The sequence below is a fragment of the Lactuca sativa genome, chromosome 7 (genome assembly GCF_002870075.4).
Source record: "Lactuca sativa cultivar Salinas chromosome 7, Lsat_Salinas_v11, whole genome shotgun sequence".
NCBI classification, from domain to species: domain Eukaryota; kingdom Viridiplantae; phylum Streptophyta; class Magnoliopsida; order Asterales; family Asteraceae; genus Lactuca; species Lactuca sativa.
The window spans coordinates 41,623,755-41,644,490 of record NC_056629.2 but is presented as its reverse complement, the minus strand read 5'-3'; the positions used below and the strand labels follow the sequence as shown (position 1 = coordinate 41,644,490).

The following is a 20,736-nucleotide window of genomic DNA, read 5'->3' as shown; positions in this document are numbered from 1 at the left end:
TTCAATAGAATGTCTGTAACAAATGTATAACTGATAAACTTACCTTATACATTAATTCTAGCTTTGAACTTTTGGGAATTGGATGTTGATGAATGTAATTCTTCGTCATGTATTATTAGAGGCATTCAAATGTTGTTAAATGTTCTCCACTGTCTATATCAATCTATGATGAGTCTTGTGCAAGTCGGAGATTAAAATATCTTTCGGCCAAAGAGTCATTATAAAATGTTATTGCTAATGACATATGATCCTATAGGGTCACTCCTTATAACAAGTTACCATTTATTGATTATTTATTAGAGTAATTTGATTATTAATAAATATAATCACAGTGGCGGACGCAGAAAGTTGTCACAGCAGTGGCACAATTTTTTTTTCGTCCGAATATAATAACATAAAAAAGTTAAAAGTACTAGTACATCAAATCGATCCATTACATCTTAATATCTAAATTTGACATCTACGGGTACACATTTTTTGAAACCGATCCATTACATCTTCGAACTTCACTTTCATAAGTGCTTCTTTTTCAACATAAGAAAACATGGCATCGTTCAAAAAAATCATCACCTATTTTGTTACGCAAATCCGTCTTCAAAACTGCATCGCTGAAAAACATCTTTCGACCGTTGCGGTTGCAACGGGTAAAACCAAAACCAACTTCAACAAACTATAAACCATAGGATAAGACCGATGTTTCCCCGTTTCCACCATCAAACGAGAAAGGTCAGAAATTCCTTGCAAATTAGTGAACCGGTCATCTTCATGCAAAGCGTGATAATACATTTCAAGTTCACCATCAAGTTGCATCCTCTCCGCATCATCAAAATATTTTGTGTATAACTCACTCAACTTTAACAACTTTGTTTTGTCAAATTTAGCAAATGAATCACAAGGACTCAAAGCTCCAATGTATTCTAGTAATTGGGTGCTAAGTTCACTAAATCGGTCCCCGAATTCTATAATTTGCATATCCATGACGGTGTTGAAAATTTCAACTTCAAAATGAAATTGATCAATAACTTTAGTCTTACGGCCTCTTGATGTGACATAATTTTCCGTCATCTCCACAATATTAATATCATGTTTTTGATAAAAAGAGAATACCTTCGATAAAAGTTTAGCAAACCCCATGTCTCTTAAAGACTTCAATGCGTCCGTTGTCCCTCTAACCAAAGAAGTCGCTTCTAAAATATCTTGATCCTTTTTTTGAAGATGCTTTGACAATATGTTCGTGAGGTGTAAAATTTCATACATCAAATGTAAGTAAAACACGAAATCTAATGTCTTGAAATATTTTAAGATACCAAATGCTTGATTTCTGTTACTTAAAGTGGATCCTTCCTCTTCGACATAAGCAAGAACATGACGAACCTCCGGAAATAAGTTCATCAAACTTGTGATGTTTTGAAATGTGAACCCCATCTTGTATCTCCCACTCGAATAAGCGAGCTCTCTTGGTTTAACCCTCTTCCAGTTTCAAGTTCACCATTTCCAATTGACATTTGCACCCTTTCTCTTTGACTTTTCCGTAGCATGTCTTGTCTTTTACATGAACCACCTACCACATTAACCACCAAATAAAGTTGCTCAAAGAAATCATCAACACCATCAAGCTTCTTTGCTACACCCACAATAACTAACTGAAGTTGGTGTGCAAAGCAATGCACATAATGTGTTGAATCATAATCTTGTAAAATCAAAGTTTTTAGACCATTAAATGCACCTCGCATATTGCTTGCCCCATCGTAACATTGTCCTCTTACCTGATAAAAAAAGATATTAAACATTAAAGCGAATAATATTCAATTAAAATTCATAATAAGGAAGAAAAAAAATGTTATATTTACCTGAGACATACTCAAATTGTTACGGGTAAAAACGTCATCTATGGCTCCTTTAAGAGTCAAAGAGGATGTATCCTTCACGTGCACCACTCCAATGAATCTTTCCTTCACCACTCCACGGTTGTCGACATACCTCAAAACTATGGCCATTTGTTCTTTTTTTGATACATCACTAGATTCATCAACCAATAAAGAAAACACATCTTTACCAATTTCTTTGCAAATATCTAAAACTATTTCTGTTGAAAAGTATTCAACAATTTGCTTTTGAGTCCTCGGGCACGTCACTTGATTATTTTGAGGAGCATTTTTTAAGGTAACATTATGAATGCCTTCATTATGGTCTCTCAAGAAAGATAATAACTCCAAGAAACGCCCTCTATTAAGAGAGTCACTCGACTCATCATGACCCCGAAATGGTAAACCATTTTTCAATAAACATTTACAACACCAAATTGAAGCACCTAAATGAAGTTTATAATTACTCACCTCAATCTTGGTTTGCTTCTTGAAGGCTGCACTAATAGATTGTTTTTCTTTCAATAAAAATTCACAATTTTCTTTTGCTTTGTGATGAAAACTATCAATACCACCCATATGATCTCTCAATGATTGTCTTTTATTCCAACTATCAAAACCGTGTGAAACAAATGCATCTTTCCCATGTTGTTTTCCCACCATGTCTCCACATACATAGCAAAATAAACAAAATGCTTTGTTCTCTTTTATGTTATATTCTAACCAATCAAAGTCATCAAACCATTTAACAACAAAACGTCTTTCTTTTGAACCTATTTTCTTTGAAGGGAATATATAACCCCTTGGTTGACAAGGTCCTTGAAGCAAATATGCCCTCCTTATTTCATCTCTTTGATTTGGATGGTAAGTTGTAATCTTTGGTCTAACACCCTGGTCTTTTGGAAGATCTTTCAATTCAACATTTGCAATTGGAGTAGTTGTAGGTTGTGGATTTATATTAGAAACCGAAGGGAATGATTGATTAAAAGGACATGGTCTTTTAGAGGATTCTTTAAAACTTAAATCATTGGAGCATGGTCTTTTGGAGGATTCTCCAACACTTGATTTATTGATGCTTGTTCTTCCAAAAAAGACCCAATTTTATCCTAACAATTCAATATCAAACAAATAAGTCATCCAAGATTCCAAGTAATTTCAAGGTTAACAAATAACAACTACTAATTTCAAGTAAACAGGTAATTTCAAGGTTAACAACTACTAATTTCACCTAGACAATAAGAAATTTCAACAAAAAGCAACTAATTTGACTAATTTCATAAACCTAAAATTATCAATACTTACTTGTTTCATTGTATTTGTAGGATTGAAAGGAGTGCCAGGCCAAGCCAAGCAAAATCGAATGGTTGAACACGTGAATGGTTGAAATCGATTGAAGGAAGCAAGTCTGAATGTTCGATTTCTTTTTTCTTCGTCGACAGCCTTCACTTCACATGTGCCATTTTTTTTTCTTTTATGTAGTCTCGTTCGTCCAGGCGTCCAGCTCTCCAATTTCTTTTCTTCAAAATGTCGATGGGCCTAATAGAGATTTGGGCTATTGGGCTAATTCTAAATTGGGTTAAAAACTTAAGTGTAAACTACACAAATGGTCCTTATGGTTTGGGGTAATTTGCGTATTTGGTCCTTAACTTATTTTTTTAACTCGGAAGGTCCCTACTGTTTGTTTTTGTTACACGCTTGATCCCTACTGTTTGTTTTTGTTACACACTTGGTCCCTGTCTTACCTAAAAAAACTATTATTTAAATAGGAAAAAATGGTGGGGTAGGTAAGGTAAGGTGACGGGGGTGGGGTTGGAGGTGTGTTTATTTAAATAAATTAAAAAACAAAGGGCAAAATAGTCTTTTTAGATAAGATAGAGACCAAGCGCGTAACAAAAACAAACAATAAGGACCTTCCGAGTTAAAAAAATAAGTTAAGGACCAAACGCGCAAATTACCCTAAACCATAGGGATCATTCGTGTAATTTTCTTTATTTTGTTGGACTAGCATTTTTTATACTTTTATTTTTTGGGCCTCGAATTCTCGAAAATATAGTGTCACCCGAACGAATTTGAAGCCGGTGCACCTAATTGATTTTTTTTACCCTAACGGACCGAAGCAAAGCAGAGTAGTAGCCCGGGACCCCTCCCCCCCCCCCCCCCCCCCCCCCCGGACACCACACACATCCGCCACTGTATAATCAACACGTGTATTTAATTGGAAATTATTATTTTATAAAAATAACATTTTAACAACTAATTGAGAAATTATTATTTATGAGAATAATATTATTTTAGAGAAATAACAACTTATAAATATGTCATAAAGTATTATTTTATAAGTTATATATATATATATATATATATATATATATATATATATATATATATATATATATATATATATATATATATAAACTTGTTAGAGTTTATTTATATAATAGTTAATTTTTATATAAAAGGGTTGTATATAAAAATATATATGATAGTTTATATAATACAGTGAATCACACACAAAGAACTAGTATTTGTCCTAAAACCACTAACTCCTTGATGGAGTCGAGGTGGAGTGTAATGCTCCATCCCTTTGACTTTGTAGAAAGCATGGTTCATTGATCTTGACGTGGTGGTATATAAATCATTGTAGGACTTGGTTTGTGTTAGTTTTTTCTTACTCTTTGTTTTTTTTCCTTGTAAAAAATACTGTGAGCATGATGCTCCTTTTTCCCCATTTTAGTGCAATTTGGTGTTAGATTAAAGCCTCTTTGCTGCTTCTCTATTGAAGGTATATTTGGTATAATTAGAATTATTCAGAATTAATTTTATTATTGATTTTGTATTAATTAGAAGTAATTAAAGGCATAAGGGTTAGATTGTAATTGTTCAATAGTTGAACAAGGAAGACATTCTACAACCTCCTTATGATAGACACTTCTAGAAGCCCTTATTAGGGTTTATGGAAGCCTCTATTTGCTGATATGGTTAATGATTTAAATCAGATTACAATATTATTATTATTATAATATTCAAATAAGGATTCCCTATAACTATAAATAAGGATCTATAGAAGGCTTGGAAAACACTAGATAATTCATAGCGAATTTCGAAATTACTCTTCCTCATCTCTCCCTAATTTCCGATCCTAGGTTTTCTTAGGGTTTGGGTGTGACGCGTCAGAGGATTCTACATTATTGGAGCTAGCTTTCAAAAATTCCCAGTGGAATTTCACATAAACAATTTGGGTAAAATGGATTCCTTTATAGATTAATTCTTGCGTGTAGTGTATGCTTAAAAACAAAATTCTCACTTTTCCAAACTTAATTAAACGTGGGATTGTGTTGTCCTCAAGTTTATATCCCTTTTGTCGGTCAACGTATGAGAGTATGGATCATGTTTTTCTCCTGCATATGTTATGTTGACTCGGAAATGTGAAAGTGGCCAGTAGGATGGTCTTACATTCTTCATAATAAACCTTCGCCTTGCTCTGAATTTCTGTATATGTTGAATTCTAGTACCGAAGAAAAAACAAAGATGCAAAAACTGAAGGTGTCTCTAATGTACTCCACCTTATGGATGTCATTGTTTTCAGGAACAAAAGATGAGAAATTATGTGTATTAAGGATAAGGATAATATTAGTATTTACGCTTTCAATTGAATAAATAATAGATCTAACTTATATAAGATTGATTGGTCTAGCTGATGTATGTTTTTCATTTTTTTTTAGTGCGGCATAAGGTGTTCACTGAAGTTGTTGTTGGTTTTTTTTTTTTTTTTTTTTTCTGTGTTAATACTATTTGGTCGCTATAAAAAATGAAAGAAAGAAAGAAAAACAATGATAGGAATGAAGAGATTGGCTACGTGTATAACATGGCCTAACTCCTTGCCGACATGTACCGGATGTTTGGTGGTATTTTACAACCGAAAGAGGGGCCTATTCAATACTTAGGGACCAATCTTTTGTCTTTATTTAACATGACTATGTAATAAAAATACTATTTAGATTTTTGTGTGGATAAATTAAAAAATGACATATTTTTTGCTAAATTATTATTGTTATTTGCATTCGAATTAGATAAAAACTAACACATTAAGTTTCATTATCATCGTGTCTAAAACGTATTACAAAGTACAACCTGGTAGTCCGATCGATATATAATAAATTAAGACAGCATCTATATGATTATTATAGTGTCTAAAACGTTACATGATAATCAAAGAATCAAAATCCCTTAATTAAGTATTGCATAACATAAAAAATTAGATTTTAAAGAAAAATAATTGATAGATGGGGGCCACCTGAAAACCCACTCCTTTCCTAAAAAGCTCCATGGAACCACAAATCAACAACTTTAATTGTTTGAAAGAGATATTTTGTTGAACTTTACTGACAGCGTAGATATTAAATGTTTATTATCGTATGTTGTTTGTTCATAAGTAAGGTTCGCACTTACTTACGTTGCAATGGGTACCTGTGTTAATTTAAGAAATACAGTCCAACATATATTAAAATGAATATGAAAAATAATAAAAAATCATTTTGTAACAGAAGCCTAAAATGTAAAATTAGAAATTATTTTAAAAGAACACGCATAAAAGCAAAAAGGTAAAAACGGCAAACTCTTAAAAACCATGTATAAAAATGAAGATATAAAAATTGTAAAAGAATTAATTCAATACATATTTTTTTTGGGTAAAAACATATCTGTCAAAAAAATGTTGTAAAAAAAGATGTAAAACACACGTTTTCGATAAACCGATGATGTCTTCTAGTTTGATGGTATATGGTGTTTGTTATCCTCCTGAGTAATTTTCCATATAAAAAGGGAAGACAACATTTTGGTTAAGCCGATGATGTCTTCTTCTAGTTTAGAAGTGTCATGATACATATAAATAGTTGACAAAAATTTTATTACTTATCATGTTGTAAATTATATAAACTAAGGTTAAATCATTTGCACGTTGCTGCGTAAACTTTTGATGCAATTTTTTTAGGTTAGATGGTATGGTAGTTCGTAAAAGAACATGTATAAGAAACCATACAAAAGTTATTTTTTTAAAATCAAATAGTGTGTTATTTTGTAAAAAGAAAAGATAACGTTTGTAAAACCATGCAAAAATTTTTAAAAAAAAAATGTAAAATTTCAAAAAAAACTAATTCATAAAAAAAAGATGTAAAAGATATTGTTCAATTAAGAAAAAAAGCCATAAAAAGTTATAAAAAAGATTTGGGGAAAATTGTAAAAAATTATTTGAAAATAAGTTGCGAAATGAATTTTTTTTTTTAAAAACTTATTTTTAGCAAAAAAAATAAAAACAAAAAAATAAACAAAAAAAAGTTGAAGATTTAAAAAATAAATAAAATAAATAAATAAATAAATAAATAAATAACTGTATCATATTTGTAAAATACATTGAAAGCGTGTTAAAGTTATACAAACAAAAAGATTTAAATAAATAAATAAATAAAATACTTGTCTCATATTTGTAAACGAAAATGAAATTGGGCATTTATGCACTTTTCAGTTTACAATTTATAATTTTACAATTAGTATTTCAAGATTATAAATGTATTTTTTTTCATATTTATTTTTTGTATTTTTATCTTAAATCATTTTAAGGTTCATTTTTTATTTACCAAATGTTCATGTCATAAGTTTATAGGACTAATTTAAAAGTAGATTTTAAAATAATTAGTCATAGACTAAAAACTGAGAAAAAAATTAATAGAAAAGGTAGCTGGTAGCACACTTTTGATAAAATTTCATGCTATGTAATAAAATGTCTTGTTCCATTATAAGATAAGATACTTTAAAATATATATATTATAGTTGAAAGTTACTTACAAACGGGTTACAAATTTGAGTAAACTATTTTTTTTAACATGTCACGTATTTAAAATAATGACTTGGCATTACAAATCAACATCTACATGGTATTTTCTAAATAAAAATTGTTATTTTTTTTAAGTTTTACCATGATTTCTAAGATACCGTCCTACAAGGCTACAACCAAAAAACGATCTAAATTATAGTATTATTGATTTTTTTTTAACAACTCATAGTATGACCGATTCTAAAGTAAGATTTATGAACTTAGAATTGCGATTATAATTGTAAGATCTTACCTAAGATACAATCTCCCTACTTTAATCTTTATTCTCTAATCAAATCTTTAGTTTTCTTTATCCTAGAAATTTCACCAATTCTGCTCAAATCCCATACATATTCAACATGAAATTGAGCTAAAAAAAATTGTCCAATTAACTCAAAGCAGAGTATTATGGATCACATAAAGTCTCATGGAGCATTAGAACTTCATCCATTAAGCTAAAATTAGCGAAAAATCACAACAATCATATTTAGCTCATTTGTGATTTTATTTCTTTTCCAACTTACTATGTTTTCTTCTCAATCCTTGTGGTTTGCATCTATGATTTTAAAAGGTCAAAGTTGATTCAACCATCAATGTTTTAATCACATCCGTTTATAATGAGTATTCCACAAACACGACATTATAAATTTGGTTCCTATCTTTTACCCAATAAAAACAAGTCCACTTTAACTTTTGAGATCGTTTATGTTAAAATGGTAGTCACCAAACTGGAAAAATTAGCGTAGTTAGTAGGTGGATTTTAAGGAAAAAAAAAAGAAACACGAAATAAAATTGATTAGTGTTTGGTACAAAAAAAAAGGACATGATTGGTTCTATACAAATTAATCGTACAAATTGTGAATTACTACAAATCTGAATCTCAAGGATCCTAAAAACCTATATTGCCCACAAATAATCATATAACAAACATAACATGGTTTCATCTTCATCACCACATTACATAAGCAAAATCATGGCCCACATGAACCAAAACTGAAAATGATCTAAAAGTTGCAGCATCTAGGTCTTCCATTTGCCAAATTATCCCATAAACACACCATTTGTCTAGGGGACTGATAATGTGCTGTGTAGTAGTTATCCATACATCCATACTGACAAAACTTCCCATGGTGCGAGTATTGAACCCGACTCTTGCTACTATTGAACTGCTCCACCCACATTCCCATGCTCACGTCTTCCATTTTAAATATCTGCCAAACCAATACAAATACAAGGCCATTTACATCTTTTTACCTTTTTAGTTGCTACAAAAAATTGCAAAGTCTGTCCACAATACAAGGTCCATTTGTTTTGTCTTGTCAGGTCCTGATAGGATGGGACCGACTTTTTTTTATGACGGGGAAAAGGAGGGCATTTATGTCTTTTGACCATTTTTGCAAATTTTGTCCCAATCCAATGCATGCAAAACACCGTACATTACGTCAATTTATTCTGTTTTGTCATGTCTTGTCAGGTCTTGACAGGATAAGACTGTCTATTTTTTATGATGGGGAAGAGGAGGGCATTTATGTCTTTTGATCATTTTTGCAAAATTTGTCCCGATCCAATGCATGCAAATTGCAAAACACAGTCCAAGGTCAATTTGTTCTGTCTTGTCTTGTCATGTCAGGATGGGACGTGGGACTATTTTTTATGATTGGAAAGAGAAGGGTATTTATGTCTTTTTGCATAGATGAGAGATAGAGAGAGAGAGAGAGAGAGAGAGAGAGCGGGTAAGTTTCCAAGGTTTTTGGGTGTGACAAAAAGTTGAAAATATTTGTCTTGCTAAATATTAGCATTGGTTATTTATTAAATTTTGTTGTTTTGTGTGAAAAATAAAGAGGATTTATATTTTATAAAAATAAAATATAAAGAGAATTTATATTTTATAAAAACAAAAAGGGAAATGTAATTGAGGACCCTGAGTTTTCTTTTGGTGTGTTGAGAGACAATGAAATTGGCTATGTCACTGGAAATTATGTATCCTGGTCCATTTGCATAAGGTGGATAAACTGCTTCAGGCCATTCCTGCAAATATTAAATGTTGATTTATGAACATAGGTTTGTTTTCTACAAAAAAATAAAAAAAGTTAAATAAATATTGTTTATGAATTAATTAAGAATGAAAAGTTGTGATACCTCAAAACTAACTGCCCACTTGCCATGTCTGAGAGGGCGATGAAAGAGATTCAAATTGCCCATATAAAGAGACTGTTCACGTGGGACCCGGTCGAGTTCTTTTAAGATTATATCCACCCTTGTGAAAGTGTCATCATCACATTTCATTACGTATGATGCACTTAGATTTTGAACCTACATTTCAAATGGTATTTTATTATTGAATCATAGTAAATAAGAAGCCAATTCAGAAAAGAAAATTTTAAGAAAATATGCCTAATCTTGAGCATATTTTTGGAAGGAGGGGTATTATTGGCATAAAAGCAAAGATAGGGATGTATTTCAATGAGGGCCATTGGCGAACATAGGTTTGTAAAAGGGTGTGTTATTGGCACAAAAGTAAAGTCATGAAAATATTTTTGGAAGAGGGGGTGTTATTGCCACAAAAGCAAAGATAGGGGTGTATTTCAAAGAGGGTCATTAGTGAATATATTTTTTCAAGTAAGCACAAAAGCAAAGATAGGAATATATTTCAGGGAAGGTTATTAGGGAACATGTTTTTGGAAGAGGGGGTGTTATTGGCACAAAAGAAAAGATAGGGATATATTATGAAAATATTTTTTGCAAGAGGAGGTGTTATTGGCATATTTTGTTAAAATTTTCACATAGAAAGTATAGGAAAAGGGTAGAATTGTAATAACCGCATATTCACAAATGGCAATAGTTTTGAGCACCACAAGCTCATAGTGATCCATAAATGTTAATACAACAACATCTCCAAAATAAGCAGCTTCCTTTTTCAAAACTGCATTTTGCTCCCTTCTTGGACTCTGCATTTTTTATTAAAAAGAAAAAAAATTGCTATGAGAAACAAATATAAAAATAAAATAAACCTACAATTAAATTAAAAGATACGGTGGAAGAAGCAAACAGATAAATAAATTACAAAACCATTTGAAAAGACAAGAATGCCCTCTTTACCAATGCAACAAAAAAGCGAACAACAACATCTGAGGATTTGATGGCTGAAGCTTGCATCCATGTTTTTCTAATAGCCATACGCTCAGCAAAGTGATTTGTAGCTGATAAAATCCCGATAAAAACTCGGATAGGATGAGCTGGCAAAGGTTTAGCTTTCCATTTTTCTGACATTTCTATTACCCTTTGAGGTGAGAAGCTTGGATGAGAGGCTGGAAGTGATGTGGCAAAAACTGAATGAACATCTACATCACCTTTAATTGCTAATCCTGTTGCATCCTCAAGTGTATACCCCTGTTGGAAAAACACCAAAAGTAAAGAATCATTTATGTTAAAATAATTATTATTATACTTTGAAAAATCTATCCAGTTATATATAGCATTCTACTAAATTATTTGAAAGTGATTATAACAATAATTTGGTAAGTTGTTTCCTACTGAATTATTTGAAAGTGATAAGAACTTACTTTAAGGCAACTTACACTTTTACCCATGTTTTAACCCTAAGAGTAAATTACATGAATGGTCCCTATGGTTTGGGGTAATTTGCATGTTTCGTCCCTAGCTTATTTTTTTAACTCGGAAGGTCCCTACTATTGGTTTTTGTTGTGTGCTTGGTCCCTATCTTACCTAAAAAGACTATTTTGCCCTTGATTTTTTAATTTATTCAAGGGCAAAATAGTCTTTTTAGGTAAGACAGGGACGAAGCGCGCAACAAAAACCAACAGTAGGGACCTTCCGAGTTAAAAAAATAAGTTAGGGACCAAACGTGCAAATTACTCCAAACCATAGGGACCATTCGTGTAATTTACTCTAACCCTAAAAAAACAATATGGATAACAGTCTAGTTTTCGTTTCTTCATACCAATGACGTGCATACAAATTTACCCTTTTACCCTTCTTTTTTGGTCATTTAATATGTATAAAAATAAATAAAAATGGTAATTTTTAAACTGTTCAAATTAATACCACTTCTCAAACATTTTGGTTGGTATTCATTATATGAAATATGAAGCAATGATCATCAATGAATGTAAAGTTCTAGATAAACTTCAATAGGCAACATTAGGAACTCAGGTGTTGTTTCTTTTTACTTGATACTTAAAGCACGACTTAATAGAGAAGTTCAGGGAAATGAGGCTTTCCCCATTAAGTCCCAACTTTTTACAGATTTATCCTCAATTATTCCATATCCTTCTGTTTCTCCAAGTTGCTGTCATTTTCTCACATCTTTTTTACACATCTTATATCATTAACTGAGAAAAAAAAAATGTAAAGGGCTTTAGAGTAACATACTGTACGATATGGGAATGAAGTCACGTGTCTTCCTCCAACATTTATATGGTATCCATCAACTCCAGCACGAATGGTCAAAACAAACAGTTTACCCTCCACAAAAGGAAATGGCCATGTCACTTCTGGTTTTTGTGCACGTCCTATGAATCTCTTGAACCATGTTGTTGTTCTTGATTCTTTTGAATCAACAACATCATTACGCAACCATTTTTCACATCTTTGAAATCCATCAACTGACAAAGATAATACATTGATTGAATACCAAAACGAATGAAAAGAAACTCTTGTGATGTTAACAATATTTATATGAAAAACTTACCAAGCATATCATCATCGCCTTTTGATGGTAAACCATCACACCTCTGAGCTGTCCCCCATTGCATCCTGTAACACGTGTTATGTTCAATGACAGGTTGTTGACTCCAATCACCTCTCAATCGAGGATTTAGATGCAAGATTTTAGGTGGATCTTCTGCAACTACAGACTTTAGCCCTTGCAACTCAACCTTAAACTGGGAAACCAAAACCATGGGATCACCTGCTTTTATTTTTGCAAGCTGTGGAACATACTCATTATGAGCATGATGAGGGGTTCCCACCACTGTAATTGATGATCCTGCAGCAAGACCACAGGGAAGGAATGTGATTTGGTCTCCTTTAGTTAGTTCTTCACTACTCATTGATACCCATGGAGGACAATGCTCTTGCTTTCCTTCAAGTATGGAAGTTAAATCATTGTCCTTCTCATTGTACTTATGAACCTCTTCCCATGCCTTCAAACCTAAACTCCAAGCTTCATCTGCCATTTTCTCCAATCCAGTCATATCCCGAGTCCTTTGCCTTCGCCTCAAAATATCACCAGTTAATCTCCCATATCGAAGATCAATAGGTGGAAAACTATCATCGTTCTCTTTTTGACTCACTCTTTCAATTCTGCTACCATTTTCTAACCTTTCCCTAAAGTTATCATCAGGTTCCTCGTCTAACTTCTTCTCTTCTTTCACTTTTTCAAATCTGTTATCATTTTCTAACGCCTCGCTATTTCCATCCTCGTATGCAGATCCTAACGATGGCTTACTGACTTCTAACTGATCTCTCCGTACTGCTTCATCCTCAGTAGTGGTCGACGTCTCGAAATAAGCAGAGAACTTGAAGCAAACAAGGATCAAATACAATGCCGCTATAACAAACAAAATATGTGGCAGTTTTACCCTCCTCAAACCAAAAACTTCACTCCTCGACCTCTTCATTTTCATTTATTAGATAACCAAATCGGACACATTGGGCCTTAATTCTACAAACTAAAGCAATCTCGTCTCATAACTTCAGTTGATCCAAACACAAGTTGAAATCGATAAATAAAAGGGCGTAAGAGAAACAGAATCCTGCGTACCCTAATTTTCCGAAGATGCAGTTTTAATCTTCGCCTGTAGTAGGGGGATTTGCCTTCGATCGAATGCGAAGATACTCAGGAAATCAGCGGCAATTTGCAGAAACGGAAGTTTTGAGAGGGATCGAAAAGATTTAAAGACCTAAGATGGGAAATAAACGTGACAAAAGGTGTGGATGAATGTAATGAGCAGACATGGCATGATCATATATTATAAAGGTCAGGTGGAGCAATCTTGTCTAACCAAAAGGAAAATATGGTTTTTATGCCTCCGTTAAATGTTACAATTTGCCTAATACCCTACAAACTGCGAAGAAATTTTATTAATCAATATAACATATGTTGTAACTATTTAATGTTTAGTAAAAACAATGAGACGTCGAAGGGGAGTTTGGACCCAAAATCACACTCAATAAATGGATGGACCCAAGCACCACAAATAAGACAAATGATCGAACTCAAAACATGATCGGGTGTCAAAAGGGTCAAACAACTAATGCTTACATCGATGATAGAGGAATATTAGGGGTGAGCAAATCCGAACCAAGAAACCGATCAAAACGGACAAAACCGAAACCAAAACAAAACCGACAGATAGGGTTTGAAATTCTTAAAACCGAAAAATCGATTTCGGTTTCGGTTTTTACCCAGAAACCGACCCAGTCAAACCGAGAAACGGACCCATATAATGGATATTAATTACATCTTCAACATGTAATATGCATTAATTACTTTCTTAAAATAACTAAAATGATTGGTCCATAATCAATCATACATGCACACAATAGATAGTGAAAACAAAATAACTTAACCCTATATATAGACTTAGGTTCAAATGTTTTCACTATCTATTGTGTACATGTATGATTAATTCTGGACCAATCATTTTAGTTATTTTAAGAAAGTAATTAATGCATATTAAATGTTGAAGATGTAATTAATATCCATTATATCTTCAACATTTAATATGCATTAATTACTTTCTTAAAATAACTAAAATGATTGGTCCATAATCAATCATACATGCACACAATAGATAGTGAAAACAAAATAACCTAACCATATATATATATATATATATATATATATATATATATATATATATATATATATATATATATATATATATATATATATATATATATATATAAACACCCCTTCCGTCGTTCTCTCTTCTCAATTCACTCTGGAACTCGCCTCCCACATCGATTTCTCTCAACCAGAAGAACCCTCGTAGTCGGCAACCTCACAAACCTTCGACGGTAGTCGACGCACCCCCAAAGTCCCAAACCTCTCGTGCCACCCACAAGACCTACGACGCCTCTGAATCTGGTTCGTTGTCTATTATTGTAATGTGCGACGCCTCTCAACCTACAAACCCACAAGACCCACACACATCCTCGCACACTTTCGTGGTTCTTTGTTTTTTTGTGTGTGTTTAATGTGCTTCGTTTTCTCTGATTTCATGTTTATGTTTATGTTTCCTTCGCTTTGTTTTTGCTGTGAAACCAACCCATGACATTTGCTTCGTAATTCTTGTGAAATCTTGCTGTAATGTTGTTTTTTTCTCTTGGTGTAAAATCTTGAGGAAATGGTATTTTTGTGTTGATTTCTTGTTTATGATCGTCACTATTGTGAATTCTTCCTGAAATCTTGTTTTTTTTATAAAATCTTACTGATTTTGTGTTTATGTTCGTTTTTGCAGTGAAATGTTGCTGAAATCTACATTATGCTGTCAAATGATGTTGAAAGAGTGAAATCTACATTATGCTGAAATCTTGTGCAATTAATCAAATTATTTAAAAATGTATGAGTATGTGGGTTGAACCCAAGAAATCGGAAAACCGCCAAAACCGACTCCAAAACCCAAGAAACCGAACCAACCAGAAACCAACCATATTGGGTTCTAAAAACTAGAAACCGACAATTTATGGGTTGGGTTGGGTTTGGGTCCAAAACCGACCCATGCACATCCCTAAGAAATATAGAGCCAACATTATATCGTGCTCTATCCATCTACTAGGATGAGCACATTAGACAAACGATAAAAAAATCCTAGTATACAAACAAACTTTTTAGACTGTTTGAAATGAGCACATGTGTCCTCAATAACAATATAAATACCTCCTATATGGAAAATTTTCAGTTTAACATAACACACTTCTCTACGCTTACCCTTTTGTACTGAAACATCCCCAAAAATACAGCCTAAAAATTTCGTTTAGTTTCATTAATAAGAATCATAAATATCATCCATCGTATAAAAGTCATAAACTATGCATCTCAAAATATCATAACATCTGTCAAAATATATCAGAGTATAACATCCCAGGCTAAACAAATGGCGTGTGCACTGCAATCATCCCGAACTCCTCTTTTAAAAACTAAGGTACCTGAAACCAAAACTGAAAACTGTAAGCACGAAGCTTAGTGAGTCTCCCGATTCTACCACATACCATACAAATGTCACACAAACACATCGTGGGCCCCGCCCGACATCGAGCAAAGCTTAGTATACACATGATCAATCAACAATTACATAAACATAACCACATAATAATAAACATATAAACATCACATTGGGCCTCGCTCGCTACATCGGACCCCGCCCGACATCGGCCCCACCCGGCATAAGGCCCCGCCTGGCATCCTACCACATCAGGCATCGGACCAAAGTCCGGTATACATATAACATATCATCAAGCATATAACATACACGTAACCTAAACATAACTTGGGCCTAGCCCACTACATCGGGCCCCGCCCGGCATCGAGCAAAGCTCGATATACATAAGCATATCGACATATACATATAAACATAAACACATAACATAAACATATAAACATTCCTCGGGCCCCGCCCGGCATCGGACCGAAGTCCGAAAACATACAACAGACACATGCAAGAATTACAAAGAAATCAAGCATACAAACATTACTCGGGCTTAACCTGGCATCAGATTGAAATCCGAAAAGCATATATACATGCACCAGGCCACACTCGGCATTGGACCGTAGTCCAGAATTACTACTAACTAAACGGGCCGACCTTGGTGCCTTAGATCCATTCCTACTGGAAGAGGACTCACCTCACACTGCTGAAGTCCCGCTGACAAAACCCTAGCTGTTGGATGACAGATTCCTGAATCTGTCAACATCAAAATAACACCCAATTAATAATTGGGTTCCAACACATAACCATAAGTCCATGCTTGGGGTAAAAGACTACTTTACCCCTATCTTAGCTTGATTCAAGCCCAAGGCCCAACCCAAAAGTCTAATAATGAACCAAGACCCAACTATGTCTTAATTTTCCAAATTGGGCCCAAACCCTTACATGGTCTTACCCTAAGGCCCAACCATTTATTCTTGGTCTAACACTTGACATTCTGATGGTCCAATATCTCATAACCATCAAGGCCCAAAATATGGCCCATCTATGGCCCAATTTTCCAAATTGGGCCCAAACCTTTCCAATGGGTCGTATCCTTAAGCCCAATCCAAGTGTTCAAGTCCATTTACTTGTTAATAGTTGGCCCATCCAGAGTCCAGACATATAGGCCTAACTGAAAGGCCCAACTCTAAACCCAACACAATTAGGGTTTTCACATGAAATGACGATTAGGGTTAAGTGTTTCTCACTTAACCCATTAAGGACTCAATCCATTAAGTTCATCACTATACTAGATAAATCATATGGTATGATTGGGTGTAATTCACAATTCCATTCCAATGGCCCAAACGTGAGTCCTGATAAGTCTAAGGCCCATATATCCAAAATTAGGGTTTTCTAAACCCTAATTAGGGTTTCCAACCCAATCCCAACCCAATAGGCCCAAAAACTAAATCTTTTAGATCCATTAGGGTTTCATTAGTCCCATTAGGGTTTCACTAGGCCCATTAGGGTTTCGCTAGTCGGGCACCACCCACTACCACCTCGGGTAGTAGTGGTCAACAGTGGCTCACAACGGTAGTCACCACCTCGCGGTGGTGGTTAGGGTTCTAGTCCAATCGAGTCCAAGCATCCCAAAAGTAATCCAAACACATGCAAAGCACACCGCCACCCAACACGGCGGCCGGTGGCGGCAGTCACCACCTAACGATGGTGGTTTTAAGTTTTTTTTCATTATTCCGACACTATTACAGTTTTACAATCTGAAATCCCAAATAACTCACACATTAACCTAAGCTAAACACACACATACATCCACCCTTGTGGTGGCCAACAGTGATACATGGTGGCAGCCACCACCTCACGGTGGTGGTGGTGGCTTCCTTGGTTTTCCGGCTAGACAAAACACATAAATAGATAAACACACACACACACACACGCACACTACAGATTTGCGAGATGCACTCCAACCACCGACCTGGTGGCTCACAGCGGCGACAACAACAAATTGCAATGACAGCCACCACCTCACGGTGGTGGTGGTGGTTCTTTTGATTCCCAACCGAGCGCAACAGCGGCAAAAGATGGCAGTGGAACCTCTGTTGAAGTGGTGGTGGTGATAGAGCGATATAATACGGTATCCGACGGCTGGAGAGTCAAGTATCGACGATGTCTCGGCGGCTACGGGTGGTGACAGAAAGAATGAGAATGAAAATCGTGGAGATGTGGCGACAATGGCGGCTAAGTTTCAGTGGTTCACAACAGCCACTAATCCTCTAACTGTCGTGCTCTCTTTCCGAAGTAGAAAGGATATGTTTCGGCGGCTGGCTTCAGTGGTTTTCGACTTCACGGTGGCTAGGAGGTTGCGGCGGTTGGAAGGGAGCGGGAGGCATAAGGGTGGGTGGCGGCTGTAACATGGGTTAGGGTTAGGGTTTGGACGGATGATGCATATATATTCGATGCCCTACAAACTACTCTCCATAATGCCATTTCTGGTTACTCCCTTCCCTTTTTCTTTCAAAGTGAGTTCGAAATTTACCTTTTTAACCCTAGCCATCCAAAAACCATTCAACTTAAGTCCCAATAATTACCATGCATCCCCTCCCTCTACAAAACCTTTTCAACTTAGGTCCAAATTTTACTCTTTAGCCATGCTTCCATAAATCCTTTCATATTAGGTCCAAACGATACCAAACACCTCTTGTCTTCTAAAAATCTTTATGAAATCAATCCAAAACTTACACTTTGCTCTATAATTACTGATTTTAGGGCCACCATACATTCATTAATTAATTAATTTATTTATCAAATAAATGGGGTGTTACATGTACACTCTTAGAAAATACAAAAACACATCCTAATAATACTAGTTCCTTTATTAGGCATAAGAACTTGATTGTTTGCAAGAACTTACAACAAAAAAACTCACTACATCAACCTATTCTATGCTCAAACTAAATCTACTCACAAGATGATAAAGAACTGAGTGAAACAAAGGATAACAAACTGAAACCCTATCTATCGTTTACGAAGAAAATGAGAGAGAATACAACAAATATGTGTGTAAAATGAGAGCAAACTGTGACATCCCAAAATTTACGGCCATTTTAAAACTTTTTATGCTTATTTTAAATTAGAGTAACCTTTATAGATGCGGAATTTGTCCCATAAAAAGTATTTTCCAAAGAAAATGTTTTTCATTGATTTATTAAAAAATTGGGATGTCATAACCGATACAAAACATAAGCATAAACAAGTCTCACATCAATATTAAATCAGCCTACGAACTCCTTTAATCTCTCAGCAAATGATTACATTATCTATCAGTATCTTCATATTCGTACCTGTGATACAAAGAAACTGCATGAGTCAGGTTTTCCAACCTAGTGAATACATAGGGATTCCAATCTCACAATGTTATTATATATATATATATATATATATATATATATATATATATATATATAGAGAGAGAGAGAGAGAGTGAGAGAGTGAGAGAGAGAGAGGGTTAGGTTCATATATAATCCATAATTATTGTGTGAATGTATGACAAAATTTTAACCACTAGATTAAAAGAATAAAATGTTGTGATCTTATGGTACATCTTATTTACATAGACTCGCATATACTATATAATTACATCCTCTCTCTCCTCCGCCGGATCTCCGACTTATCTATCCTTATATTAATATCGTTCCCTCTCCTATCTCTCTATCTATCTTATTTTAAAAAAACAACAAAAAGAGTTGGGAGTTTCTAGGGTTTCTGTGGTTTGCTTTGTTCGGAGTTGGAAAGGCTTTCTGATTTGCAGGCTATTTATCTATCTAGGTTTGGATTCATATCAATAAAGGGAGAGGGAAGTTAACAAAGCCAAAAAATTAGAAAATTTGGGGAAAAGGTAAATATTTCTAGGGTTTTGAGATGGCGGCTCAGGTTCAAGTTCAACCTCAGGCGGTGAGTGTTGGTGTTGGTGGTGCTGCTCCTGCTGGTGCTCAGCAGTTTGTGCCGACTTCATTGTATGTTGGGGATCTGGAGTGGAATGTGATGGATTCACAGCTGTATGATCTGTTTAACTGGTTAGGTCAAGTGGTTTCTGTTCGAGTTTGCAGGGACTTGTCGACTCGACGATCGCTTGGTTATGGCTATGTCAACTATGCGAATCCTCAAGATGGTTAGTGTTGTTTAACAAATTCACCTTCTCATAGTTAGATATTACAATTCCTTATGATGTCAACACTATTGAAAGCATTAGTTCTTACTCCTCTTGTTATGTTGATGACAGCTGCAAGGGCAATGGAGGTACTGAACTTCACACCTTTGAATGGGAAGGCGATCAGAATAATGTATTCTCATCGAGACCCAAGCGTACGCAAAAGTGGCTCTGGAAACATATTTATCAAGGTATTCAAAGCAGAAAAACCTTAATCTATTAATCACTGTTTCCACTTTCTTATAGTCTTCTTTACCTACTGACTTGTATGAACAATCTAAACAAAAACAGATTCTTGATAAGACAAATCAAAAGGCCTTACACGGCACATTCTCTACATTTGGCAATATTCTCTCCTGCAGGATTGCGACAGATTCAAGTGGCCAATCAAAGGGGTATGGTTTTGTTCAATACGATGCTGAAGAATCTGCACAAAAAGCCATTGAAAAACTGAAGGACATGCTTTTAAACGACAAACAAGTATACGTGGGACCCTTTTTGCGCAAACAAGAAAGAGAACTAGTTGTCGCAAGACAAAGTTTACTTATGTCTTTGTCAAAAACCTATCCGAATCAACAACATATGATGATCTAAACAGGACATTTAGTGAATTTGGAA

The 20,736-nt window shown here is 34.5% G+C and overlaps 4 protein-coding genes across 4 annotated transcripts; 1 reads left to right on the top strand and 3 right to left on the bottom strand.

Annotated features, from left to right (window-relative positions):
• Nucleotides 1-594: 594 nt before the first annotated feature.
• Nucleotides 595-1,392, bottom strand: LOC111880762 (uncharacterized). The gene has a single exon (XM_023877177.1). It carries the CDS (start codon nucleotides 1,390-1,392, stop codon nucleotides 595-597), a length of 798 nt encoding a protein of 265 aa, XP_023732945.1.
• Nucleotides 1,392-2,528, bottom strand: LOC111880761 (uncharacterized). The gene is made up of 2 exons (XM_023877176.1): nucleotides 1,851-2,528; nucleotides 1,392-1,766 (listed from the first exon to the last, which is right to left on the bottom strand). The coding sequence occupies exons 1-2, from the start codon at nucleotides 2,526-2,528 to the stop codon at nucleotides 1,392-1,394; spliced, it is 1,053 nt and encodes a 350-aa protein (XP_023732944.1).
• A 5,977-nt stretch (nucleotides 2,529-8,505) lies between these two features.
• On the bottom strand, nucleotides 8,506-13,780 carry LOC111880627 (hydroxyproline O-galactosyltransferase GALT2). Its single transcript, XM_023877047.3, has 7 exons — nucleotides 12,446-13,780; nucleotides 12,127-12,359; nucleotides 10,834-11,124; nucleotides 10,554-10,682; nucleotides 9,874-10,047; nucleotides 9,655-9,762; nucleotides 8,506-8,945 (listed from the first exon to the last, which is right to left on the bottom strand). The coding sequence occupies exons 1-7, from the start codon at nucleotides 13,380-13,382 to the stop codon at nucleotides 8,739-8,741; spliced, it is 2,079 nt and encodes a 692-aa protein (XP_023732815.1). The 5' UTR covers nucleotides 13,383-13,780; the 3' UTR covers nucleotides 8,506-8,738.
• A 6,023-nt stretch (nucleotides 13,781-19,803) lies between these two features.
• LOC111880760 (polyadenylate-binding protein 2) lies at nucleotides 19,804-20,333 on the top strand. The gene is made up of 2 exons (XM_052765660.1): nucleotides 19,804-20,079; nucleotides 20,191-20,333. The coding sequence occupies exons 1-2, from the start codon at nucleotides 19,830-19,832 to the stop codon at nucleotides 20,331-20,333; spliced, it is 393 nt and encodes a 130-aa protein (XP_052621620.1). The 5' UTR covers nucleotides 19,804-19,829.
• Nucleotides 20,334-20,736: the final 403 nt, after the last annotated feature.

Coding starts and splice junctions, on each gene's coding strand:
- LOC111880762 (XM_023877177.1), bottom strand. CDS start 1,392: ATGAACTTATTTCCGGAGGTTCGTCATGTTCTTGCTTATGTCGAAGAG.
- LOC111880761 (XM_023877176.1), bottom strand. CDS start 2,528: ATGGTGGGAAAACAACATGGGAAAGATGCATTTGTTTCACACGGTTTT. Junction 1,767..1,850: donor ACAATTTGAGTATGTCTCAG/GTAAATATAACA, acceptor TTTTTTTATCAG/GTAAGAGGACAATGTTACGA.
- LOC111880627 (XM_023877047.3), bottom strand. CDS start 13,382: ATGAAAATGAAGAGGTCGAGGAGTGAAGTTTTTGGTTTGAGGAGGGTA. Junction 12,360..12,445: donor AGGCGATGATGATATGCTTG/GTAAGTTTTTCA, acceptor TATCTTTGTCAG/TTGATGGATTTCAAAGATGT. Junction 8,946..9,654: donor ACACCAAAAGAAAACTCAGG/GTCCTCAATTAC, acceptor TTGGTTTGGCAG/ATATTTAAAATGGAAGACGT.
- LOC111880760 (XM_052765660.1), top strand. CDS start 19,830: ATGGCGGCTCAGGTTCAAGTTCAACCTCAGGCGGTGAGTGTTGGTGTT. Junction 20,080..20,190: donor CTATGCGAATCCTCAAGATG/GTTAGTGTTGTT, acceptor TGTTGATGACAG/CTGCAAGGGCAATGGAGGTA.